General features: G+C 41.9%; 1 protein-coding gene and 1 long non-coding RNA gene across 3 annotated transcripts in view; one reads left to right on the top strand and one right to left on the bottom strand.

Annotated features, from left to right (window-relative positions):
- The window catches only part of LOC136433707 (uncharacterized), a 76,086-nt gene that overhangs the window by 10,450 nt on the left and 43,915 nt on the right, over nucleotides 1-21,721 (bottom strand). Inside the window, exons 65-89 of the mRNA XM_066426151.1 lie at nucleotides 21,503-21,663; nucleotides 20,601-20,772; nucleotides 20,110-20,349; nucleotides 19,313-19,561; nucleotides 18,819-19,024; nucleotides 18,148-18,314; nucleotides 17,399-17,549; nucleotides 16,427-16,583; nucleotides 15,787-15,891; nucleotides 15,401-15,575; nucleotides 15,046-15,112; nucleotides 14,478-14,648; nucleotides 13,897-14,011; nucleotides 13,269-13,394; nucleotides 12,793-13,012; nucleotides 12,271-12,377; nucleotides 11,842-11,941; nucleotides 11,272-11,421; nucleotides 10,663-10,814; nucleotides 9,988-10,160; nucleotides 9,425-9,570; nucleotides 9,034-9,188; nucleotides 8,416-8,619; nucleotides 7,196-7,429; nucleotides 6,722-6,791 (exon numbers count right to left, since the gene is read on the bottom strand). Of these exons, the coding sequence (XP_066282248.1) occupies nucleotides 6,722-6,791; nucleotides 7,196-7,429; nucleotides 8,416-8,619; nucleotides 9,034-9,188; nucleotides 9,425-9,570; nucleotides 9,988-10,160; nucleotides 10,663-10,814; nucleotides 11,272-11,421; nucleotides 11,842-11,941; nucleotides 12,271-12,377; nucleotides 12,793-13,012; nucleotides 13,269-13,394; nucleotides 13,897-14,011; nucleotides 14,478-14,648; nucleotides 15,046-15,112; nucleotides 15,401-15,575; nucleotides 15,787-15,891; nucleotides 16,427-16,583; nucleotides 17,399-17,549; nucleotides 18,148-18,314; nucleotides 18,819-19,024; nucleotides 19,313-19,561; nucleotides 20,110-20,349; nucleotides 20,601-20,772; nucleotides 21,503-21,663 (3,973 nt within the window). The remainder of the gene's footprint in view (nucleotides 1-6,721; nucleotides 6,792-7,195; nucleotides 7,430-8,415; nucleotides 8,620-9,033; nucleotides 9,189-9,424; nucleotides 9,571-9,987; nucleotides 10,161-10,662; nucleotides 10,815-11,271; nucleotides 11,422-11,841; nucleotides 11,942-12,270; nucleotides 12,378-12,792; nucleotides 13,013-13,268; nucleotides 13,395-13,896; nucleotides 14,012-14,477; nucleotides 14,649-15,045; nucleotides 15,113-15,400; nucleotides 15,576-15,786; nucleotides 15,892-16,426; nucleotides 16,584-17,398; nucleotides 17,550-18,147; nucleotides 18,315-18,818; nucleotides 19,025-19,312; nucleotides 19,562-20,109; nucleotides 20,350-20,600; nucleotides 20,773-21,502; nucleotides 21,664-21,721) is intronic.
- Nucleotides 2,353-5,605, top strand: LOC136433708 (uncharacterized). Of its 2 annotated transcripts, none has more exons than XR_010755655.1 (3): nucleotides 2,353-4,111; nucleotides 4,957-5,068; nucleotides 5,301-5,605. It is a non-coding gene; the product is annotated as an uncharacterized lncRNA (long non-coding RNA). The 2 variants fall into 2 exon arrangements; XR_010755656.1 differs by having other exon boundaries at nucleotides 4,960-5,068.

The following is a 21,721-nucleotide window of genomic DNA, read 5'->3' on the forward strand; positions in this document are numbered from 1 at the left end:
CAGAACACTAGAATGAACAAGAGTGGTGTTTAAAAAACACACCGGCGACGTGAGGATTATGCAAAGTAGGTCCTCATTTGCATGATTTATATCTTACTATGTTAGCCTTCACCAAACATTCAAGTGCCACAAATATAAAGTTTCCGTTAATTAGAAATATGGAACAATAGTATTTTCAACTTAATTATGCAAATTAAGTCTCCATTGTGATAATTTTGCATCTATACATGTCCCTATCTTTCTCAGTAACATATCACATGTTTGGATGGTCCAATCATTGAACGCAGCGGGTTTGTAAAGTTTCTCAGTAATCATGCAAATTAGATTCTGAAATGCATAATCACAACATAATGAACTAAAACATCATTTGAACTATCTTCATACCAGAAAGCATGGATACGCAGAGTTGTTTTCTTTCAAAGTCGGCTATGAGCTATATGGCACTCAAAAATCACGACCATGGCATGTCAAGAGCACGTGATTTCAAAACTACATGTAGACGTTACGCTGTAGTACCGTTACAAATCGCAACAGGAGTCCGGAGGCTTCATATCTCCGTGAACTATTCTGTTTAGGCAAATGAATTACACATTTACATAATGCATGTTTGGTCATGAACACCTGTAACTAACTTACACATGTCGCAATATTGACAGTCCTATCAATTACCACTTAGATGGCTAATGGCGTTTTTACATTGATTATGCAAATTAGGAATTTATTTGCATAATCGATAATTTATTGATGTTCCACTTGCCATAAACTACATACGTTACATGTATTTGAGTCTTGAGTGTTTGAGAAAACACTGCAAATATAGATTTTTCCCATTAGTTATCAAGCTACCTGCATACTAAATATCATAGAAATCCGTCGTTCCTTTGTTCAGTTATTCTCCTTAGAAGATTTTCACAATAACGCCCCTGCAGTTCTAGAGCAAGCTGCTAGGGGGCCAACGCCTACCCCAATTCTTCATTACTTCACAAGCTATCTGCCACCAAATAATCAGGACCATAGCATGTCCAGGTCAAAAGATAGAAAAACGGAAGTTCTGCTGCAGTGCCAAGGTCACATACCAGGGAGCCCAAAATCTACCTTGAATTTCGGCTTCCCTACACCTGCCGACATACCAAATATCATTGTAATCCATCAAGAGGTTCTTGAGTTATGCTGACTACAGTAGTCCGGAAACACACACACACACACACACACACACACACACACAAAACTATATCTCATTTTTTATGGAGATAATATATCTCCATTTTTTATGGAGATAATATATCTCCATTTTTCATGGAGATAATAATCATGTGCACGTCTCATCAAGACCCACCCCGTACCAGTTATCAATCCAATCCATCTCAGCCTTTTCGAGTTATGCTGTTCATCAACACATGTACACGCACACACACACACGTACACACAGACTTGCAAACGCCATCAGAAACATAATCTTTTTGGCAAAGGTAAAACACATGCATATTATCTTCCTGATACTGTCCCTGCTTCGTACGCAACCATGTAGCACTGCAAATGTACGGAGACCTTCTTAACACAGTGAATGTCAATAAAGAAAAGGAAACTGAAGTGGTACGGCCACGTGTCACTGAGTTATCGGGAGTAGCCATGAGCTATAATGCAAGAAATCGTCCAGTGAGGAAGAACGGAGAGTAGACAACGGAAAAGATGGGAGGATGGTATCGGAGAAAATCGAGAAGGGTGAAGAAAACTAGTTGCCAGATCTTGTGTGGTGCCCCAACGTTCAAATATCAGTAGACTAAGAGATAAAAGACGAAGGAGATATATATATATGTGTACGTATATACTCTTGGCCTTAGTCCGACGAGGACGAGGCGGCCAAAAACGCGCCTTGTCCGTTTGGAACGGCGTCCCAAACGCTTAGTCGCTTACATTTTCACATAGGTCAGGTCTTGAAGTTTCGTCCACTCAGAACATTTTAGCATGCATACTCCAAGCTCAAATGAAGTAGCCAGCCCACCCTGATGCCACCGGGAGCGACACAGAAGCCACCGCGGGATGCAGTCAACTCGAGCCCGATGGCGTCGATCTCATAGATCTGCCCCCTCGTGGTAAGTTCCTTGAAAAATTACTGTTTCCTTTTACAGAATTAAATCGCTTGCCAAACAGGTAATAAAAAAAGCAAAGGCTCAACTTTGGCATCAGTTTGTGACAAATTTTAATCGGTTGGTAACACAACTTTTTCATAATCTATCGTGCTGTAGCGTTATACACTCATACTGAGATCGATGACTTAGTCTTCAAGACCTGCATGTTTACATCGGTGACCGCCCTATGTTCCGAAATTATTATGTTCCGAAATCTCTATGTTCCAGTTCACTCAAATAACAGAACTTGTCCCAAGTATGCTGTTCACAAACACATACATACACACATACATACATACATACATACGTATAAAGGCTACCCAAAGCATAACATTCTCGGTGACGTTTATTTTTCTGTCATTTATTCAATGGTATACTAATAGCACTGCATTTAATACAGCTGACTCCAGCGGCGGAGGGATATGTACAAACTTTCGCGTACAAGCACATGTGCGCACTCAACTTTAGTTCCATAGGAGGATAAAATATTTTCTATATTTGCTATCTATTCACTACATGTGCGTTTTTAAGTCCAACTCTCATTACGGAAACCAATTATGACATTGCCCTCTTAAAAGTTCTTGGTTACAGAACTTGTCTATCAAAACATGCACAGTGCTCTGTAGTAAAGAACTTTTCTGTGCCTCTGCTATGAACGAATTCCATAACACTTTTCTGAAGTTTTACTGTTTCCGCACCAGAATATCTTTTGGCTGTTGCGGCCTGAAATCCTCCGTGTGCTACCTGTTTGTAAGACCACATACCAACAGAACGCAATAAAAGAAGCAGAAACGTTCACGGAAGAAATAACAAATGGCAAATAAAGTGCATTTCATCTTCCACCGCTTTTCCTGTGCATTGTTCACATATTCTCTCGTTAACAGGTAACCGTCTGTATCTACCTCTTTCTACTTCTAATGTATATGCGCTTACTCTGCGTTTATATATAGATGATTTTATGTCTAAGTCTTTGCTTTGTAGATAATACTCCATGGCGCACACAGATTTGAGATGTCTATATGATCTTAGCTTACCAACATCAACAGAGAGATTGTGGAGAAAGGTTAATAATTTCAACGTGCTTTATCCGTAGCTTCTTGCATGTCATGAGTTATGTTTGCCAGAATATGAACTAGTATGTGGAAGAACACAGACATACACTTACTACACGGCATTAGAAACACAACAAAAACCGGTTGGGGTATGCAAAAAGAAAACATTCCTATATAGCCTGGATGCCAGAATTCTTTCAGGACCTGAACAGGCCAGCTACTGAGCTAGCTCCAGGACATGACAACATGTCAGCGGATTGCAATGATTCTTTTATTACAAATCCCCTCAGTTAGACCTTTGGTTTGAAAGCGGAACATGTGTTTCTCTCTCGGTCTTTGTGTGTATTACCATCTGGCATCCAGGTGGGATACTAGTATTAGGGCGGGACTTTCTAGACCGCCCACAGCAGGGCGCAACCAATCGGCCACAGCGGGGCGTAACTCACAGCAGGGCGCAACCAATCGGCCACAGCGGGGCGTAACTCACAGCAGGGCGCAACCAATCGCCGGCAGCGGGGCGTAACTCACAGCAGGGCGCAACCAACTGCCGACAGCGGGGCGTAACTCACAGCAGGGCGTAACCAACCGCTGACCAGCAGCACGCAACAGGGCAGAGCCGACGGCGGTTGACCAATTAATCAAGCTTTTAGGATGCCATGTGGCCATTGTGAAGTTTGATCCATTGTTCAAAATCCATCGTCACTCTGGGTTTGTTTCCGAAAACCAGGCCACCAAGAACAAAAAGGGGAAGGCCTAGTGGCTCGGCACTTCTCAAGATAGCAAAGATGAGAAGAAAAGGCGGGCACCTGCGGCATCCGTGGACTTAATATCGACCACCAGCCGTATGAAGCCGAGGAAAAGGCCAGTAAACGGCCCACACCTTTTCGACAAAGAGCTGGACAGACCGACAGCGAAGACAGCGGTCAAAAGGTCAGTACAATTTTAGGTCTCAACCTTTTGCACGGCGCATATGTTTCTGTACACACATAGACTCCGTTTCTGTGTTTGATCACCCCGTTATTTCGTGGAGTAATAACAGTCTACATTAATTCTATTTTCGAACACAGTGGTTACAAATGACATGCCTTCTAAATGCCTTGCACACTGCGTAGTGGAAAACTGATTTGGTAGCACCCTTTGTCCACCATATACCTAATTATAATTCGTTTGAATTTTACCGTGTTAGATTTTACCTGCCAAGAAATGGTTTCTTCGCCTGTCGTACAATTTGTGCAAACTTCTAATACGATTTAAAAGAGAGGTGATGACTGTCTTGATCTTTTCGACATTGAGATATTTCTTGCAAACTTACAGATTCATAGATATCCTGTTTATATCTCAGCCGACACAAATATCCTAATATGGCAACAGTTCAGTAACCCATGGATAGTGGATGTGCATTGATTTTTTGAAGTTGCAGAAATATTGTTTATTTATTTGTGTAAGTGGATAAGATCACGTATAACGAGAAACTTCTAGCAGACAAATTAATTTTAACATGTTCAATATAAAGGACGTGTCTAGCCTTTGTATTGGAGATGCTTTCAAGTGTAGAGTTCAACAACGCAACGTAGAAATTTTATCTAGATAAAACTGATAGACATCCATACATGTTTACATGTTGAATATGGTTGTCATGGAAGAAAATTTCTAGGAACTGGTTGGTTACACAGTGTTCTACAGTGTTTTCTGTTTGGTATGTATAGGCAATAAAGACAAAAGAATTGCAAAGTATTGCAATATTAATCTTTGTTCGCTGTGTTTTTTTTCTACAGCAGCTCCTGAATGTAAGATTCTGCAACATAAGTGCTGTGACGACCATCTAAATGGCGACTTAGTTCACGTAAAACACATGCAGCCGAACAACGACGATGAAAATTTATTTGGGTAATTTTGGAATAGTCCATTATTGTGATTTCATAAGCATATAAGAGCCGATAGAGTTTTAAAGATTTCATAATTTGACGGTTTCACACAATGGAATATTTGTAGGGATACTAAGGATGGCTGCCATAGCTTCTTTTAAACAGTTTGTTAACTGATTTTGGTAGCTAGAAATCAGATCAAACCGCTGTGGTCGCCAGCTCCACCGACTGTTTCCGTCTTTATACTTGCACAGGCCGACCTAGCTTACGGGACGAGAGCGATGACGACGAGATGTTCCTGCCACATTCTACACAGAGATACCGCTGTAGGGGAGGTCGGCAGATCAAGACCTTCTACTGGATGTCGGTGAGACGAGCTGCATCCCTAGGGGAATCCATAACAGACGTCCGTGCGTGCGTCCGTAACGTCGGGACCGATCGCGAGGGGAGCCACACAACAAGCGTCGTCGACAAAGAGAAGGGAACGAGAAAGAACCAGATCTGTAGCGGAGCCACGATGTGAAGCCAATAGATTGCGTTGCTACAACCGTTGCTACAGCGAGACAAAACCTGACGCCAGTTAGAAATAAATATTACGGACTGACTTGAACATGTTTATTCCACGGATATACTAATATATTGTCTATTTCATTATTTATATTGTGTGTATATAGTAGTAATCTATTGTATATGCATATCAAAATCGTACACAAGGCTATTAACCTGGCCGATGACGGTTCTAAACAAACCTGGGGTGGATGTAGCCTGACTACTTCGCGCTCCTAGCGGCCGGCCCGACGATACCGCTCCCAAGAGGGGGTCATTAACCTCCCCCAGGGAGAGCTTCTGTAAACACAGGCTAGGGGTGGATGTACAAAAATTCAATTGAAAACCCCAAACGAATATTGTAATAATCAGTGTGCATGAAAGCTGTGATACGATTGCACGCTCTCACCAACTTGCAAGAAGATACGGAAACTGATGTCAGCATAGCCAGTATCACGTAGTCATAGTCAGTCCGTCTTTAAAGTCTCCTGTGCCAAGTGTACGGAAAGCCTTGTCTCTGTGTCCTTTCTTTATCCTTACTATGTTAGTCTTTCGAAGCTTCAAAGATGCAGCTAAAATAACTCGAATTATGCGTTGGTAACATGTCAAGCATTTAATTTTTCTATTGAATGAAGCAAAGCTTCTAAGAAAAATCAATCAAAAGCAGTGACATATTGTTGTTGCTGCTTTTTGCAAAAATCCGGACATCTTCTTTAAAGCTGTGACTTATTTACCTTTCAAAATCAAACTTTCTCATGACAATAAAAGAAGAGCCAGTCTAAGCATGTCATTCATGATAACAAAAACCAAAAACGTTTAAGACATTGAGGAACAGCTGTGATGTATAGGTATATATTGCAACATCCAGAAAGTTTATTTCAAACATCGATAAACAGCTGTAAAAGTGTATACTATAACTAGCGCATTTTCTATGCCGTACGCAGTGGCATTCGTCCTTGCTATAGAAAAGGCCATACCTGCAAGGCGTTGCCAAAAACTAATTCCCTAGGGAATGCGTTCGCGGAAATCCTAGAATATTTGGCAAACCGAAAGCAGTACTATACAATAGGCTCCGCCCCTGAGGCGTCGCCAAAAATTCAATAGTACTGTGGCTATGAATGTTTGTTACCTTCCTCTCCTCTCATAGATCTGGCAGACCTCCCATGCCTGCTGTCCTTGTCTTGTCTGGGAGAAGTGTCCTGAAAGATGACAGAGGAAATATGTGACCCTGTAACCCACATCTGTCAGTTCTTGCTACTACATCAAGAACTTGCTGTCCCACAAGATTCCACATATGGGAACAATTTACAATGTATTAAAATTGTAGCTTTACAATATGACCTCAAAGTGTATGAGAGGATTTCCAAGATCTGCCTTGGAGCCTCCATTTCTAACAATTGTTATACATTTTGAACTGTAAAGATGGGGGAATACAGACATACAGAAAGATACACAAGGCATAAAGTCAGAGAAACTCTCAGGCCTAATATGAAACATAAATCATTAATACAAGTAGCAACAGTCAGTGTTTTCAAATGTAGAAAAATCAAAACCATCCCACACCAACCCCAGCTGTGCCTATATGTTATAATATATGCCTTACTTTGCTGGCACTGCCTGTCTCCTCCTCCTCCTCCTCCCCTACATCCTCCCCTACAGCCTTGTCAAACAGGTTGAGGAAGAACGTCTTGGAGAACTTGTACTCCCTCTGCACCATCTCCAGACTGCGCAGGAGGGAGAAGAGCAGGGCGCCGCGCTCCGCCACGGGAGCCAGCTCCTCCCGCAGGGCGTGGACGTCCTCCAGCACCTGCTCAGCCTGCTGCAGCCGCTGGTAAACCTACCAAGGGGGGACAGACGGGTGAGTGTGAGTTCTAGTTGAGCCTGAACAAGAGCCAGGGAAACATTGGTCTTAACTGTCCATTGAAGGTAAAAAAAGTACTGAACTGGCAGGGCAATCATTTACTTCACCAGCTTTCACGAAAAACCAAAATAAACACGCACAAGAGATGGGGATTATTTGAGAAGTGTTCACACATCAAGCTTAGCACAAATAGGTAAATTGGGAAATTTTGCAATAGTGCAAGCATTTAAGTGACATACAATACAATAAATGTCTCACTAATGTAAAGCCTATCTAAACAGGATTAATTTCACTTGCTACTTTGCCTGGAAACAAAAAAGTTACTAGCATCATCCAGTTATGTACTACAGAGTTTGGTGAAGGCAGATATACATCCTACCATATCAGCATTTACAAGAAGCAAAATAACAGTTTATAGCTGGAACTATATTGGTTTACAGTGTATAGGAATTGCTGTTTTTCATATAGGTACACAATTAATGTACTATGCAAATGTAACAGCCAACATGTAATAGAGAAGTAAACTACAATGCAAAGTTGTTCTATTACATATAAAAGCATGAAAGATATAGCAGGAAACCCCTGTAGGTAGCTCTACGCTTGGACTACACTGTAGGCAGCTAGACAGCTCTATGCTTGGACTAAACTGTAGGCAGCTCCACACTTGGATTACACTGTAGGCAGCTCTACACTTGGACTACAGTGTAGGTAGCTCTACGCTTGGACTACACTGTAGGCAGCTCTACAGCTGGACTAAACTGTAGGCAGCTAGACAGCTCTATGCTTGGACTACATTGTAGGCAGCTCTACACTTGGACTACACTGTAGGCAGCTCTACACTTGGACTACACTGTAGACAGCTCTATGCTTAAACTACATTGTAGGCAGCTCTACGGTTGGACTACTGTAATGAGCGGAGGCTTCAGGTAATGTTCCACCATCGGGGTAGGATGAAACACTACCTGTTGCTTCTGCTGCACCACTTTGGTCACAAACTCTGTGCTGTCCCAGATGTCGTCGGACTCTCCCTCCAGCAGCCTCTGGGCCAGACGCTTGGCCAGGCTCTTCAGGGCCACCCGGTACTCCCGGATGGCCAGGAGGGCCAGCTTCTGCTCCTGGTACAAGTCTCGACGGACACGGGCAAAGGTACGGGATAGCAGGTCCTCCTGAAACCATGGATTTGTCGGTCAGTAACATGTCAAAGTTACAAATACATGTAGTTACATACATCCTATCATGGTTTGTAGTATCAGTAGAAAATATGACTTTTGTGCCTTATTCACAATCCAGCATTTTGATAATCATACCATCCTCCATAACTGCAAAACTCAACTTTACATGGTCAAGCAATTTCTAAATCAGCACCAAGGACAAGAACACCTTCCCTTGATCCTTCAATTAGAAGTCCCTGCTTACCACTCAGCACTTATGAGAAAGAGTATGGGAGTTGAAAATGTTCCACTTCCAGTGGACTAGCCCCCTAATGTAGTGGACAAAGGGCTATAGAAACTGCTCCTATACACCAAAAGCTGTGGGATTCTAACTGACAGTTACAACTGTCCACTGAAGTTAACCCTCACCTGCAGAGTTTCTGATGATGTTGTGTAGCTGATGAGGGCTGTGGTGGAGGCTATCTCAGCATCCAGCTGAGGCCTTGTGACCAAGGAGGACAGGTACAGGTTGAAGGATGGTGGGCTCTGTAACCTCCGCCCACAGTACTGGATAATGTAGGGCTCTGCAGGGAGGATAAGGAGGTGTGATAAGCAATAAGGAGTCTATTCCTGACAGAAAATCTGTAATGTTCACTGTGGGATTATTTTACAGTAATAAGGTAAGAACTGCAAACATAAAACCGCTGTGAATATAGTCGATTGGGCGTCAGAAGGATGACGGTTGAGACACAACGATTTACCAAGAACACATAAAACCGCTGTGAACATTTGAAAATTTACGATATCAAAGAGTCCTTACCCTCAGGTTCCTCCACATCCATGTGGTTCTGCAGGTAGATGAGAGGTGTTAGCATGCTCTCCACGTGTTCTGTACAGTTCTGTAGCAGCAGGGACAGGCCCGTCACCAGGGCTCGCTCGATCTGCACCAGCACAGCAGGGTCCATTCTGGGGAGGGGACAAAGATTTAGCGTAAGAACTTAAGTGTATGACATTGTGTAATTCCTTTCCTGAAGTACCAAGACGATACAACAATTAAAAGACTTAGTTCTTTTCGCTTATAAACACCTCCAGCCTTTCTCTGCGCATTTGATTATCTATAAATCGTTTATACGTCGATGAAGGTTAGGCACCCAGGTAATAAGATGTCAATATAAAAGTTACACAAGCAACTGGATAACTGTCAACAAAACGTATCCAGTTGCTTATTAACTAACTTTTGTATTATGTTTTACTTTTAGTGACATTTATCACCAATTTTGGGGGCGTTTTTTCACCAAATATGTTGCAACATGATGATGAGTTTCAAACTGCTCAATATCAACCTTTAACTTGCAATAAAATAACATTTCCATTGTGCCTTACCTCCTCTGCATGTCCACAGAGACCAGCTCCCTGCCCTGCTTCTTCATGACCTTCTTCAGCCACCTGACGGCGTCCCCGTGGGGGTCGATCAGGAAGGGCGGGCGGTTCCAGGATGACACCAGGACTGCCATGTTCTCAATCTGGTGGGGACTGAAGCCCTGGGTGTTCCACTCCTGTTGGTATCAAGACAGGGTAGCAAACATCAGCACATCAGCTTGGAAGTTATATACATATAGCAGGGATATGTGCACCTATTAATTTGAACCTTCAGTTGGTAGCTGCAATTTGCTCTCCTATTGCTCACCATACTTTAGACAGACAGTCACAGACTCTGTTTGAGACACCCAATTTGGGATATTTCTTGCTAACAATGCAGGAAACTCTTCAGCCATAAGAGATTAACTCAGTCTAAAAATGATCAATTTACAGATTGCCCTCAAAGTGCCACAAAGTTTAGGTTGATAAAAGCATAGTAAAAGCCAAGATGTTCCTCCTTATTCTTACAACTCTGCCTGAAACATTCTAGGTCACACATCCCACAATGGCAACAAGTGTAAGGACTGTACACATCTATTTGTTATTTTCATTTGAAAAGTTCAATTAAAAAACGAAAACAAAAAAGTGTAAGCTTCGTTGTCATGTCTCAATGGGAACCACAAGGCCACAGAGCCTAACCTGTAACTGCTTGCCTCCCACCAACAGCTTGACCAGGGCTCCCATGTACTTGTTGTACTCCGGCTTGCTGATCACCGGCATGTTCTCCACTGTGTAGCCAACAAAGCCTTCTGCACTGGCATGGCTGCTCACCTCACTCTCATTCTCACCACCTGCAGCACACAAACATTACACCATGAACATGTCCTAACACCAGTGATGTCATGTGGGTCAAACTGCCCATGTATGCTACATTGAAAAAGTCTATATACATAATGGCACGGCGCCTACTTGAATAACAGAACAATGGCAATCATAGAAGCAACTCAATCTCCTGAAAATCTATCAGCCATTTTGGCATTCACCATCATGAAAGGCTTTCATTCTGTGAAATAGGTCTCTCCCATGCTATCAATGAGACATAACACCAGAACTTTTTAAAATCAAAATCATCAATTATTCATAAACCGTCCATTTTAATTGCTAATTGTTAGACGTACATGCATTTTTCACAACATGCAAACTATATCAAATTATGACAAGTTGCTGCTGTGCCTTTAATCAACCATGAAAACTCATTGAGTCAAAGGTCTATACTAGACTTCTATGAAAACAAGAAACACCACCTACCGTTGCCCTCTGCTGGCTCACTCTCATACTGCATGTCTGCCTCCTGCTGACCCTCTGCTCCAGTCTCAGTCTGAGCATGCTCAGTACCAGCCTCCGTAGCAGGGACCTCAGTCTCGTCCTCTGTACCACTCTTGTCATTGTCAGGGCCAGCTGGACGGGAAAACAACATTAGATACAAAATGGATGCTACAACAATTTGAAGTATGGACTGAGGTAAAACATACCATGTTTATAGTCAGTGTATAATGAGCCTACATCTAAATATCAATGTCGTTACAGTCAAACCTGTACATTGTCAAGTGACCACCTCTACAAGATGACCACCGAGCCAATATGACCACTTTTTTATGGTCCCTCAGATTATTTTTCCCATTGACACAAGCATTAAGAATCCTGTCTATAGTGAGCACATGTTTACATGGATCAGCTTTTATTGGCCCCCTGAGTGTTTTTGGGGAGGCAGTTTTGACTGTATCAGTTTGTATTAAGAATAGAATGGGAGCACAACAAAGTCATGACCATGCTAACCTCTCCAGTGTTAGGTAAGAATAAAATTCCAAGGGAACTCACCCGTCTCCTCAAAGTGCACCTTCTCCTCTGCCCCGTCTCCCTCGGCACGCTGCTCCCTCTCAGGACTTTTAGCTGTGCTCAACTCCTGTGGTGCTGTAGTCTGTAGCAAAGTAATCAAACTTTGTCATTATCATGATAAATTTGCCCCCTCTAAAGAATCACAAACAGTATACTGCTAATGATACTACATTCTGATATGCAATCAGAATGTATACGAGATTGCTGAATATACTAGGCACAATGTAGAAAACCTTTGCCTGCTATGGTTGAATCTATAAGAGTGATCACTATAAACATAAGTATCAACACACATGAGATGATCTAGGAAAACGTTTTTTAAAAAATTCCCACCATTTTTGCTTGCTGATTGATTGATTGAAAAAATCAAACCCCAGAATAAGTGAAGTACATCTGAACAGGGACACTTACGAAGAGTTCACTCTCTGCTTTGGATGACTCTCCCATGGTGAAGCCGTTCTCGGAATAGTCCCTGATCATAGGACTGCCTGTGTCAATAGCCCAGTCAATAACATGGCCTGGGGGAAACAAAATGAAGAATGATAAATTTGTTATCAGACATCATGCAAGGTAACTCTACTAATCATGTGTCATGTGTCAAAAAGATTTGCATTGCATGAAACTCAGACATGAAGAAACTTCGTGTTTGATTTTATTTTTCTTGCACTACCTACCCTTCATAACTAATTGCAATGGCTTGGAGATAGAGTGTTTGCCTTGTCAGCCAGGTCACACCATATACCAAAGACTTTTTTTTTTTAAATAGTACATTTTAGCATTCAGCACATGTGAGAAAGGGTAAGGAAGGAAGACATTCCACTACAAGTGGACTAGCCCCCTACTGAAGTGGCCTGTGTGGCTATAGAAATGAAATTGGGCACTGCCCCTATACAGTGAAAGGTGTGGGAAGGATTGTAACTTATTTCAACCTACCCTTCATGGGGTCCAGGGAGTCGATGACGAGTGGGACACCTCTCTCCTGCAGACAGTGGGGCCAGTGCAGGGTCACCATCATCCGGCGGAACCCGTGGTCGTACGGACCCAGGTAGATGGCGAACGCTGCCGCCATGGCAACACCCCCTGCGATACCCACCTCCCGCCTGGCCAGGGAGTTAAAGATCTGTACAAAGTGCTCGTGCTCCTTGGCAAGGATCTAGAATGAAGGAAATGACAATGTTTTTTCTAAGATACCCCAATGGACAAGGCTCCTCATTGTATTGAAGTCTAAAATACACAATGTCATTGTGCTTCTTTCATATACAATATGTATATGAATATCAAAATGACATGTGGTAATTCAAAAGCAAGTTCACAATCTCTTCTGCAGGGTTGTGTATGTCCCTTTTGCCTGTAACCTCCTTTGATCACTGTTTGATGATATATAGTGCACATATTTAAACAGCTCTTACCTTCCTGAACCTGGCTGCTGTGGCCAGATTCCTGTCCATCAGCTCTGTCTTGGCCCCCTGCTCCTTCTTGTCTATTGTGGCCTCCTCAAAACCCTTAGCAAGGTCCTGCAACCTGGTTTCTAGGGCCTGAAATTTGTACAAGGAGTCAGACTCTCAAGACAAACACTCTGGACATACAGACACAAACTTCAATGACATTGTAAGATTGTTATGAACAAATGGTTCATGTCTTGGTAGGTTAGATATTGACTTTTTCTCTGACACAGAATAATTCTGGAAATATTGAATAAATGAAATGGTCAAATTGTGTTGTTTTCATCAATGGCAATGTTGGGTATCATCATTTTATCTTTTAGGGTGTTATGTTTAAGGAGATCCCATGATGATAAAAATAATGGCAAACTTTCATCACAACTTTCCCATGATGTTGGATAGAGGAACAACATCGGTTGCCTATGCTTCGACAGGGGCAAAGGGCCCATGTAAGTATTATAAGTAAGACTAACTTGAAGGTGTCCACTGGTGACGTGACTATATGTGTGTGTGGACTATTCCAATCAATTGCTGTACGTGGAAGAATGTTGGATAAGAAGAGAAGCTGATGAACAGCAACACTGCGCCCTCTGACCTTTCTCTTGGTCTCCAGAGTGGACATCCTGTGCTCAGCCATCTCCACAGCAGCGGCAGTCTGCTCCACCTTGTTGTGCAGGGGTTTCACTTTGGAGATCATCAGCCGGTTGTACCTGGATCCAAGGTAAAATTACAATGCCAGATAAGTCAGATAAAGATAATATCCAATACTGGTATCTTATACGATTACTTACAGTGTACCAAACATTTCTACAAAGATGCATGTATCACGTTAAACCAAAATTCAACCCAGAGTAAGACCACTGTTCAGATGTTCCAAACATTATCTGTATGACTGTGTACTATTGTATAAAACAACTCTGTAGTCATATCTCAGATATATGCTGAAGCCATTACTTTTTCATATGCTGGTCACCTTAGCTTATAGCTTATATGTGGCCTCCGACGCTCAATACTGACTATGTTAAAATGATTAACCCTACAGCATTGGTTACGGCTATGGCTAAACAGTCCAATACAAGAATGAGTCTCTGCCACAAAAGACACACTCTGTACGCTGACTCAGTTCTGTCTTAGTTGCAGCTTTTAGCTGACAAAATGTGTACAAGTGGTGCTCACCTGACAACACCCTTGACCCATTTGCACAGGGTAGCCACGGCCACGTTGTTGTCTGCCTTAGCCTGCATGGTTTCGGGAGTGAAGCCTGGCTTCTTCAGGTACTGCTCAACAACATCGATGGTCTCCTCTGGGAGCTGGTTCTCATCAAATCCCAGCAGTTCCTCTCGGAATCTGGGGGGGGGGTCATAATTCACATCAATGACTGGAAGTTTAGACTCTTATATGGATAAAACTTCTCATATTGTTGAGATGCAAAAGTTTAACTGGTCTTGTAAAGTTTTACTAATAACAGCTGAAATAGAATATGGCTGAGAAAAGACTGTGGTAGAATCAAATCATCAAATTAATACACAGTGATTGAGTGAGTAGCAATATCTAAAAATTTGAATTGATGATAACAAAATCTATCACCTTATACTTTTGATCAACTAAATTCTGACCTATGTTAAAAACAAAAAGTTTCAGTACAGACTTTGAAAGTATAGTAGCCAAATTTGATCAATGTGTGTTGGATTCAGTCTGTCATATTTTTCATCATTGAATGAAAATTTCTCTAGTTTTTAGTCACCTTTCGAGATTGGCCATCTGTCTTTTGGCCCCCTTGTTCCAGGTCAAGTCAGAGTTGGGTGATTTCACTGAAGAAAACAAGATTATCATTAGATCTCAAGTTATTAACAAAACTGTAGTAAAATAGCATTTATTAAGACAATGCTACTATTATGTTTAAGACACTCTATATTAGGCTGTAGGAGAGTAACATCTACTATGATCATACAAATGTAATTCCACCAGGTCGGATATATCCTCCACCCAGAAAAAATGTGTTTAAAAAGAAACGTGCCCCAGTAAAATGTACTCCTGCATATCTAGACTGTGCATATATGTAACCCAGTGGATAGATGTAAATGGAAGGTGATACGTACATAACATGATGATGGCTGCCATGAGGTCCTCCAGGACAGGGTCAGGCTGGTGGAGGGAGCGCAGAGCCACCAGGTCATCCATGTTCATGGCCTCCACCACCTTCTTAGTGTCTGCCACAATGGCAATGGCCTTGTACACAGCTCTCTCATGGGCCACCTGGTAGTCTGGCAGGGACTGGAGTAAACAAAAGGGGGGAGTTTAAATACGTATTCAAAATAGGCATTCAAAATCATAGGACATGTAGCTAATTATACCTTCTTATAGGAGTTTTCTTACAGGTTGAGTATATTTCATTGTAACTTTAAAATGGTAAATACAAAGAGCCTTTTTCTTCTAAGTCTTTTCTAACTGCAAGGTCATACAACTCAACATTACCAAACCTTACCTTCTTAAGGTGGTATATCTTCTGTAGTTGTCTCCTGACAATGCGAACCTGCTGCTCTGTGATGGCAGTGTCTTGTCCTATCTGTGCCAGCAGCTGGATGGTACCCTGAAGTGTGGGGCATTGTTGTGCAACCTTTTAGCATCTTACACTGATATAGGTTACTGTAAATTCAGTTCTTTTTGAATGGACTTAACTTTGGGGAAAGGGGATTTTCGCAGGGTTTTAAGTTTGCAGTTCAAACAGTTATGTGGTACAGTAACAATACAATTTTATAGTAAATGCATATTTTCAGTATCATAATCACCCAATGGAGGAGTCATTCCAAAAAAACATCAATGCAACTAAAACCACTGAGAACATCTTAAGATTTACGTGTACAGCAGTAGAGGATTGCTGAAAGAGACATTTACATGACATCGTATAATGCTGTGGCACTATCAAGTGCAAGAAAAAAACTCAACAAGGTAAACCTAGTCAAAAAGATTTACAATTGCCGACAAAATTGTTGAACGAGTTAAACTTCATAAAAGTTTGGTAATCCATGCTGTATTTTGCTATTAGTCCATGTAATGAAGTTGTTACTTCCATGTACTGTAGTGGTTACTTCCCTGTAATGTAGTGGTTACTTCCATGTCCTCACCTGTTTCCTCTCCATGAGCACCACCCGCTCATGCTCCAGCTGTGTCTTCAGCTGCATGGCCTTCTTGTTCTCTGCATCAATCCTCTCCAGGATCTGCTTCACCCTCTCATGCAGGAACAGAACCTCCTCAAACCGCTGGGCCGACATGGACACAAACCTGAGAAGGGGCGGGGAATTCATGATGATGATGATTTTGTTGACCATTTTTCTATATCTGCATAATACTTGTTTGTTCGTTCGTTCAGACCCTCATAGTGCCTAGTGGCACATAGGGAAGCAAGTTACCTTGCTCTTTCAGTAGTAGGGTATATTTTTACAGCTAGCCCTTCCCCTTTAACGTGCTTGAGGCACCTCCTCGAACGGAGGATCCCCATTTTACGTCCCTTCCAAAAGACAGTGCAGCCCCAACCATCATGACTTCAGAGATTAAATCCTTCATATAATGTTAAGACGTTATGTCTCAGGTATAAATGTTAGAATTATACTACATGTTGTGTTCAGATATCACCTGGTCATGACCATGGTTACAAGTTGGGACCATACTTACTTGTCAGGCTATTGGCCTGGTCCACTGTGCAGTAGTGGGGTAGCCAGGATGAAGAAAGAAAGTAGAAGGATAAAGATGGAAGGACAAGACACTCTATTCCTTAAAGTACAAAGTCACATTCAGCACACATTTCTATGTAAAGTTTAAGTTCTTTGCAAATTACATGGATTGGGGCACTTCTGGGGTAGGTAGAAAAAGACTAATTTCCCACCATAGAAGGATCACATTAATATTTCTATTCCTATCTATTTTTATCAAAGGCACATTGTTCCAAAATACCAAGAAATTGGTTTTAAATTCCGTAAAAACATAGAATTATACAGGTTATAGGACCAGATTGACAGATGAGCATGTTGGGCTTCATTTGATGAAGCAGTAACAGTATGAAACAGGAAAGGTGCACAGTCACACAAAGTCTGCCTTACCGTTCCACAAACTTCTCATATGTGGCGTTGGTGATGTGGCGAAACTCTCCCCAGCTGATCTCCTGTCCGTCCTGTTGCCGTAGCGATATGTGCATGGAGGAGAGGAGATGGGCCAGGTTCTCTCGCTGCACCACAGGGAAGTTCTCAGCATCTGCACAGAAAAAAGTCAGTTGTATGAAGTATCTTTACAAATTTAAGTTCCTAATGACATCCACTGGTTGCACTTGTCCAAACTAACAGCAACAAATTCAGCACCACAGTCAGTACTGGGTAAGAAGCAGCTGAGAAGCAGCAACTGCAGAAATTATCTGTATCTGCACAGAAAAAAGTCAATGAAATCAGTTCTACCGATGTCCCTGTTCATTCAGGTGGTCTGATCAAAGAATAAATATCAAGGTTTCCCCCAGTTATAGATCTTTTCCATCATCTCTGCAAACACATGGTCACTTACTGGCACGATTTGACAATTTCTCATATCAGAGATGTCAATATGGAGGAATGGCCATAATCTTTGTCCGTCATTAGCAACAACTTCGAACAAATGAATGATGCTGGGGAAACTCTGATCTGCACTGGTCATCAGAAGTCAGAACAGAAAAAAAAGCGATGGAAGCAAATCAACCTGATTCCCTTTCCTTTCATGTGGCTTTGATGATAGGACCTATATTGGTTACGACAGATAGGGAAAGGGTTCATCAATGTTTAAACAACAAAATTCAGTAGGGCCGAGCTTGCTTTTTCATACGCACCTTTCAGATGATAGTAGGCATGTTCCACCAGCTGCTGCCGCTCCCAGTGCCCCAGGAACAGGATGTTGCTGCGGCTGAAGAGCGCGGGAAACGACCGGCAGCGGCGCTGGAAGTCAGGTCCCATGGACGGGAAGATCAGGCAAATGCGGAAGTTCTTGGTGGCAGTTCTGTAAAGGGGAATTTCAAAGTAATATTTTTTGAGTTAGAGAACAGTTAGAGAACATATCACAAAATCATGACATGTATATCTATCTTATATTCATCATCAATACTTACATTAACAGTTGTACAAGGTACAAAATGTGGCAACGTTTGGCACCAAGTATATACTTATTCAAAGGAACAAGTGTAAGCAATTCTAAATGATGAGGTGTGTTTTACATGCTAGGATGAAAACACCACCAACTAAGTATAACTAGGCATAACAAGCGATTTGGTCTCTCACTGCTTAATAGTGATATTCCTAATTATCCATGTTTTCATTCTTTATCTTACAATGTAATATTTACAATTAGTGTTTAATTGGTGTAATACAATTAGTGCATAACTAGCCAAAAGGAGAACTTAGTATAAGCCTTCTATTTTTTTCCTCCTCCTGCACATAAAGTTTTGATGTTATAAATTGATTTTCTTGTTGTTCATCTGTTGTGTGCAAATTAATAAACTCAAACCTGAGGAAGAAGTCCCATGCAATCTCCCTGGTGTAGGTGAGACCAGCCTGGGTCACCTCCGTTCTGATGGAGTTGACGATGGCTGTCTGCTCCTCGGGAGTGAAGAGTCGCGACGTCACCCCTGTCACCACAAAGTCTGTGATCGGCACCAGAAACTCCTCTTCTAAAAGTTCCTCCTCTGTCAAGATACACAGCAGCTTTTCTCCCTAGAGGTGGATTAATGGAGAAATGGGCACAATGCTGTTAGGAATAGATAGCAAACAAAAAGTCACAGAAGGTCTAGACACAGATTATATTAATTATAGTCATTAAATGTCTGACAGTTTTATGAGGAGCCCTTAGACTTGTCCAGTTATTCTGAACAATAGTGAAAAGTGTGGTGGTACACATCTCCAAATAAATTTGCAACGTTCAATAATGTGTTTGCCTTTAAAATGCAGTTGTCTTTAAGATAAATTCATTTCATAAGAGACAAGTAAGTTAGACTGTCCCACCTTGGCTCCAGCTCTAGTGTAGGCTGCCAGCAGCTCAGACTTGAAGAGAGCCAGCCTGTCCTGGCTGTTTCCCTCTCCACTGTCGGTTACAGGGTTAATCTTGAGGGGCTGGAAGCCACACAGGTGGGCAGACAGACGGGCGATGAGGGGAGCAATCCCAGGACAGCCCTCCCCACACAGCATGGCATGGGCCACTTCATGCGGACTGATGATCACACGACACAGCCGGGCGATGTTCTCCATGATTGTCTGTCAGAAAAAAGAGAAGGTCAACTGCCATTAGAGAGAAGTCATCTCATTGTGCCAAATAAGCATAGGGAACTGTGATGTTACCAAAATGTCCCTATGCTTGTTACTATCGAAGATGCTTTACCTAGCAGAATAATATGATTAAACCCATAAAAAGGTAGCCTTGATTAGCATCATGACATTAAGGAAAAAATAAACTTAAGATATGTTACAGAATAGAAAGTATTACTGCCTGTATCCTACTTCATAATCAACACCACTACTGATTTCAAGATAATGAATGTGGAGTAACATCCTCCTTGGAATGCTTGGTCTTACAAAATTAATGCATTCAATAATTTGATTCAAATTCATACGACAATGATCAAGCTGAAATCATCTGTAGAGCAAAAACACAATGTAACAGCCAATAAAAACCAAACCAAAAATGATTAACCTTCTTCCTGCTAAGGTGACAGTTTAGTACAAAATTTGCATTGGTTATGGGGTTAGGCAGCAGGGGAAAGGTTAGTTAAGAGTGAAAATCTATAATATTTGTAAATTGTTACATTGTGGAAGGACAGCTTCATGATGGGGTTGCTCTTGTTGTACTCTCGCAGCCCCTCCTTCAACACATCTCTCATGGCCTCCTCTTCAAAGCACGGCACAAACGCGTCGGTGGTGTTGTCCTCCGCGCTGAGCTCCGACCCCCCTAATCCAGCCGGCTGGGGCCCGGCCGTCACCAGCCCACTCTCGTTCTCCTCGATGCTAGTGAAGATGGGCTGTTTGGGGTTGATCACCAGATTCAGCTGGAGTAGAACAATAACAATTGTGGTTAAGATGAGAAGAATATGACATTTGGAAAGGTAAACCTAGACAGTATTTCAAAGAATATAGACACAAATTGTACATACGTGTATGCTTTTTAGTTGGGAAGCCATAGGGGGTATGTCTTCCACGGCCAAACCAATAAACGGAAAAAATCAATCAACACTTCAAAATAATATTGATGCATTATCAATCTTTTGTATACACGGTATCACTCATGGTATATACACACCTCTTCCTCATTAGTGAAGTGTTTTCTGGCGGCTGTGACGAAGGCCTGCTTGTATCTGGACACGTCCACCTCGTTAACCATCCGATGTCCATAAACCCAGTTACACTCGTGGGTCCATAAGTACAGGAGATCATCTGGATTGATGCCAGGCTTTAGTGACAGGCAGAGGTTCCTGTATGGCAGTACATGGCACAGTTAGGGGTGAGGAGTCATCTAATTATTTCAGCTAGAACCAACACTAGGTACATGTTGTGATTTTTCTAAGATATTTTTAGCCAGACACAGATCGTAGTTGCAGTAAAGGAAGTATCTTGTACAATCTTTCAAAGGTACGCAATGCCATCCATTGGTTGCACTTTTCCAATTACCAACAACAAATTCAGCACCAATGACAGTACTGGATAGGAAGCTATTGTCTTTTTAAGATTTTACAAAAGTTTGTGAAGGTATCCACTGGTTGTACTCGTCCGAAATAACAACAACCAATTCAGCACCATAGACATTACTGGACAGGATGCTATTTTCTTTTTCAAGTTAAAAATTGACTACTATGCTCGTCTGGTACAATATAATGTTACTGAGAAGCACATTTATGTGAAGACTCCACATCTACAAAAAAGCATGTCTAACCCTTGCCTCATGGAAAACAACAGAAGACAAACCGGGTAGTGAGTGAGTTTGTGAGTGAGTGAGTGAGTGAGTCAGTGAGTGAGAAACAAGGTAGTGAGACTGAGTTGAATATCCTGAGAATGTCCCAGATGGTGAAGATGTGGTGATGTAAGAAGCTAATGGCTTTTTCATGTTAAAACAATTGACTACTATACTCGTCTGGTAGAATACAATGTTAGTGAGTAGTAGTAGTAACAGTAACAGTAGTATAGTAACAAGAAAGTGAGACTGACTTGAATATCCTAAGCAGGTCCCTGATGGTGAAGATGTAGTGAACCCTCTCCGAGGTGTTGAGGAACATGGAGCGCATCTTGTCCTGCGTCTCCAGGGCAACGGTAACCAGGGTGGACAGCAGGTCCTTCAGATGCTCCTCACCGTGAGACTCCTGTCCACCCTGCATCAGTAAGGGTTTATTTAGTACACAGAAAAATGCTTGCCAATGACCTTATATT

Source organism: Branchiostoma lanceolatum, chromosome 4 (assembly GCF_035083965.1).
Source record: "Branchiostoma lanceolatum isolate klBraLanc5 chromosome 4, klBraLanc5.hap2, whole genome shotgun sequence".
Lineage (NCBI taxonomy): Eukaryota > Metazoa > Chordata > Leptocardii > Amphioxiformes > Branchiostomatidae > Branchiostoma > Branchiostoma lanceolatum.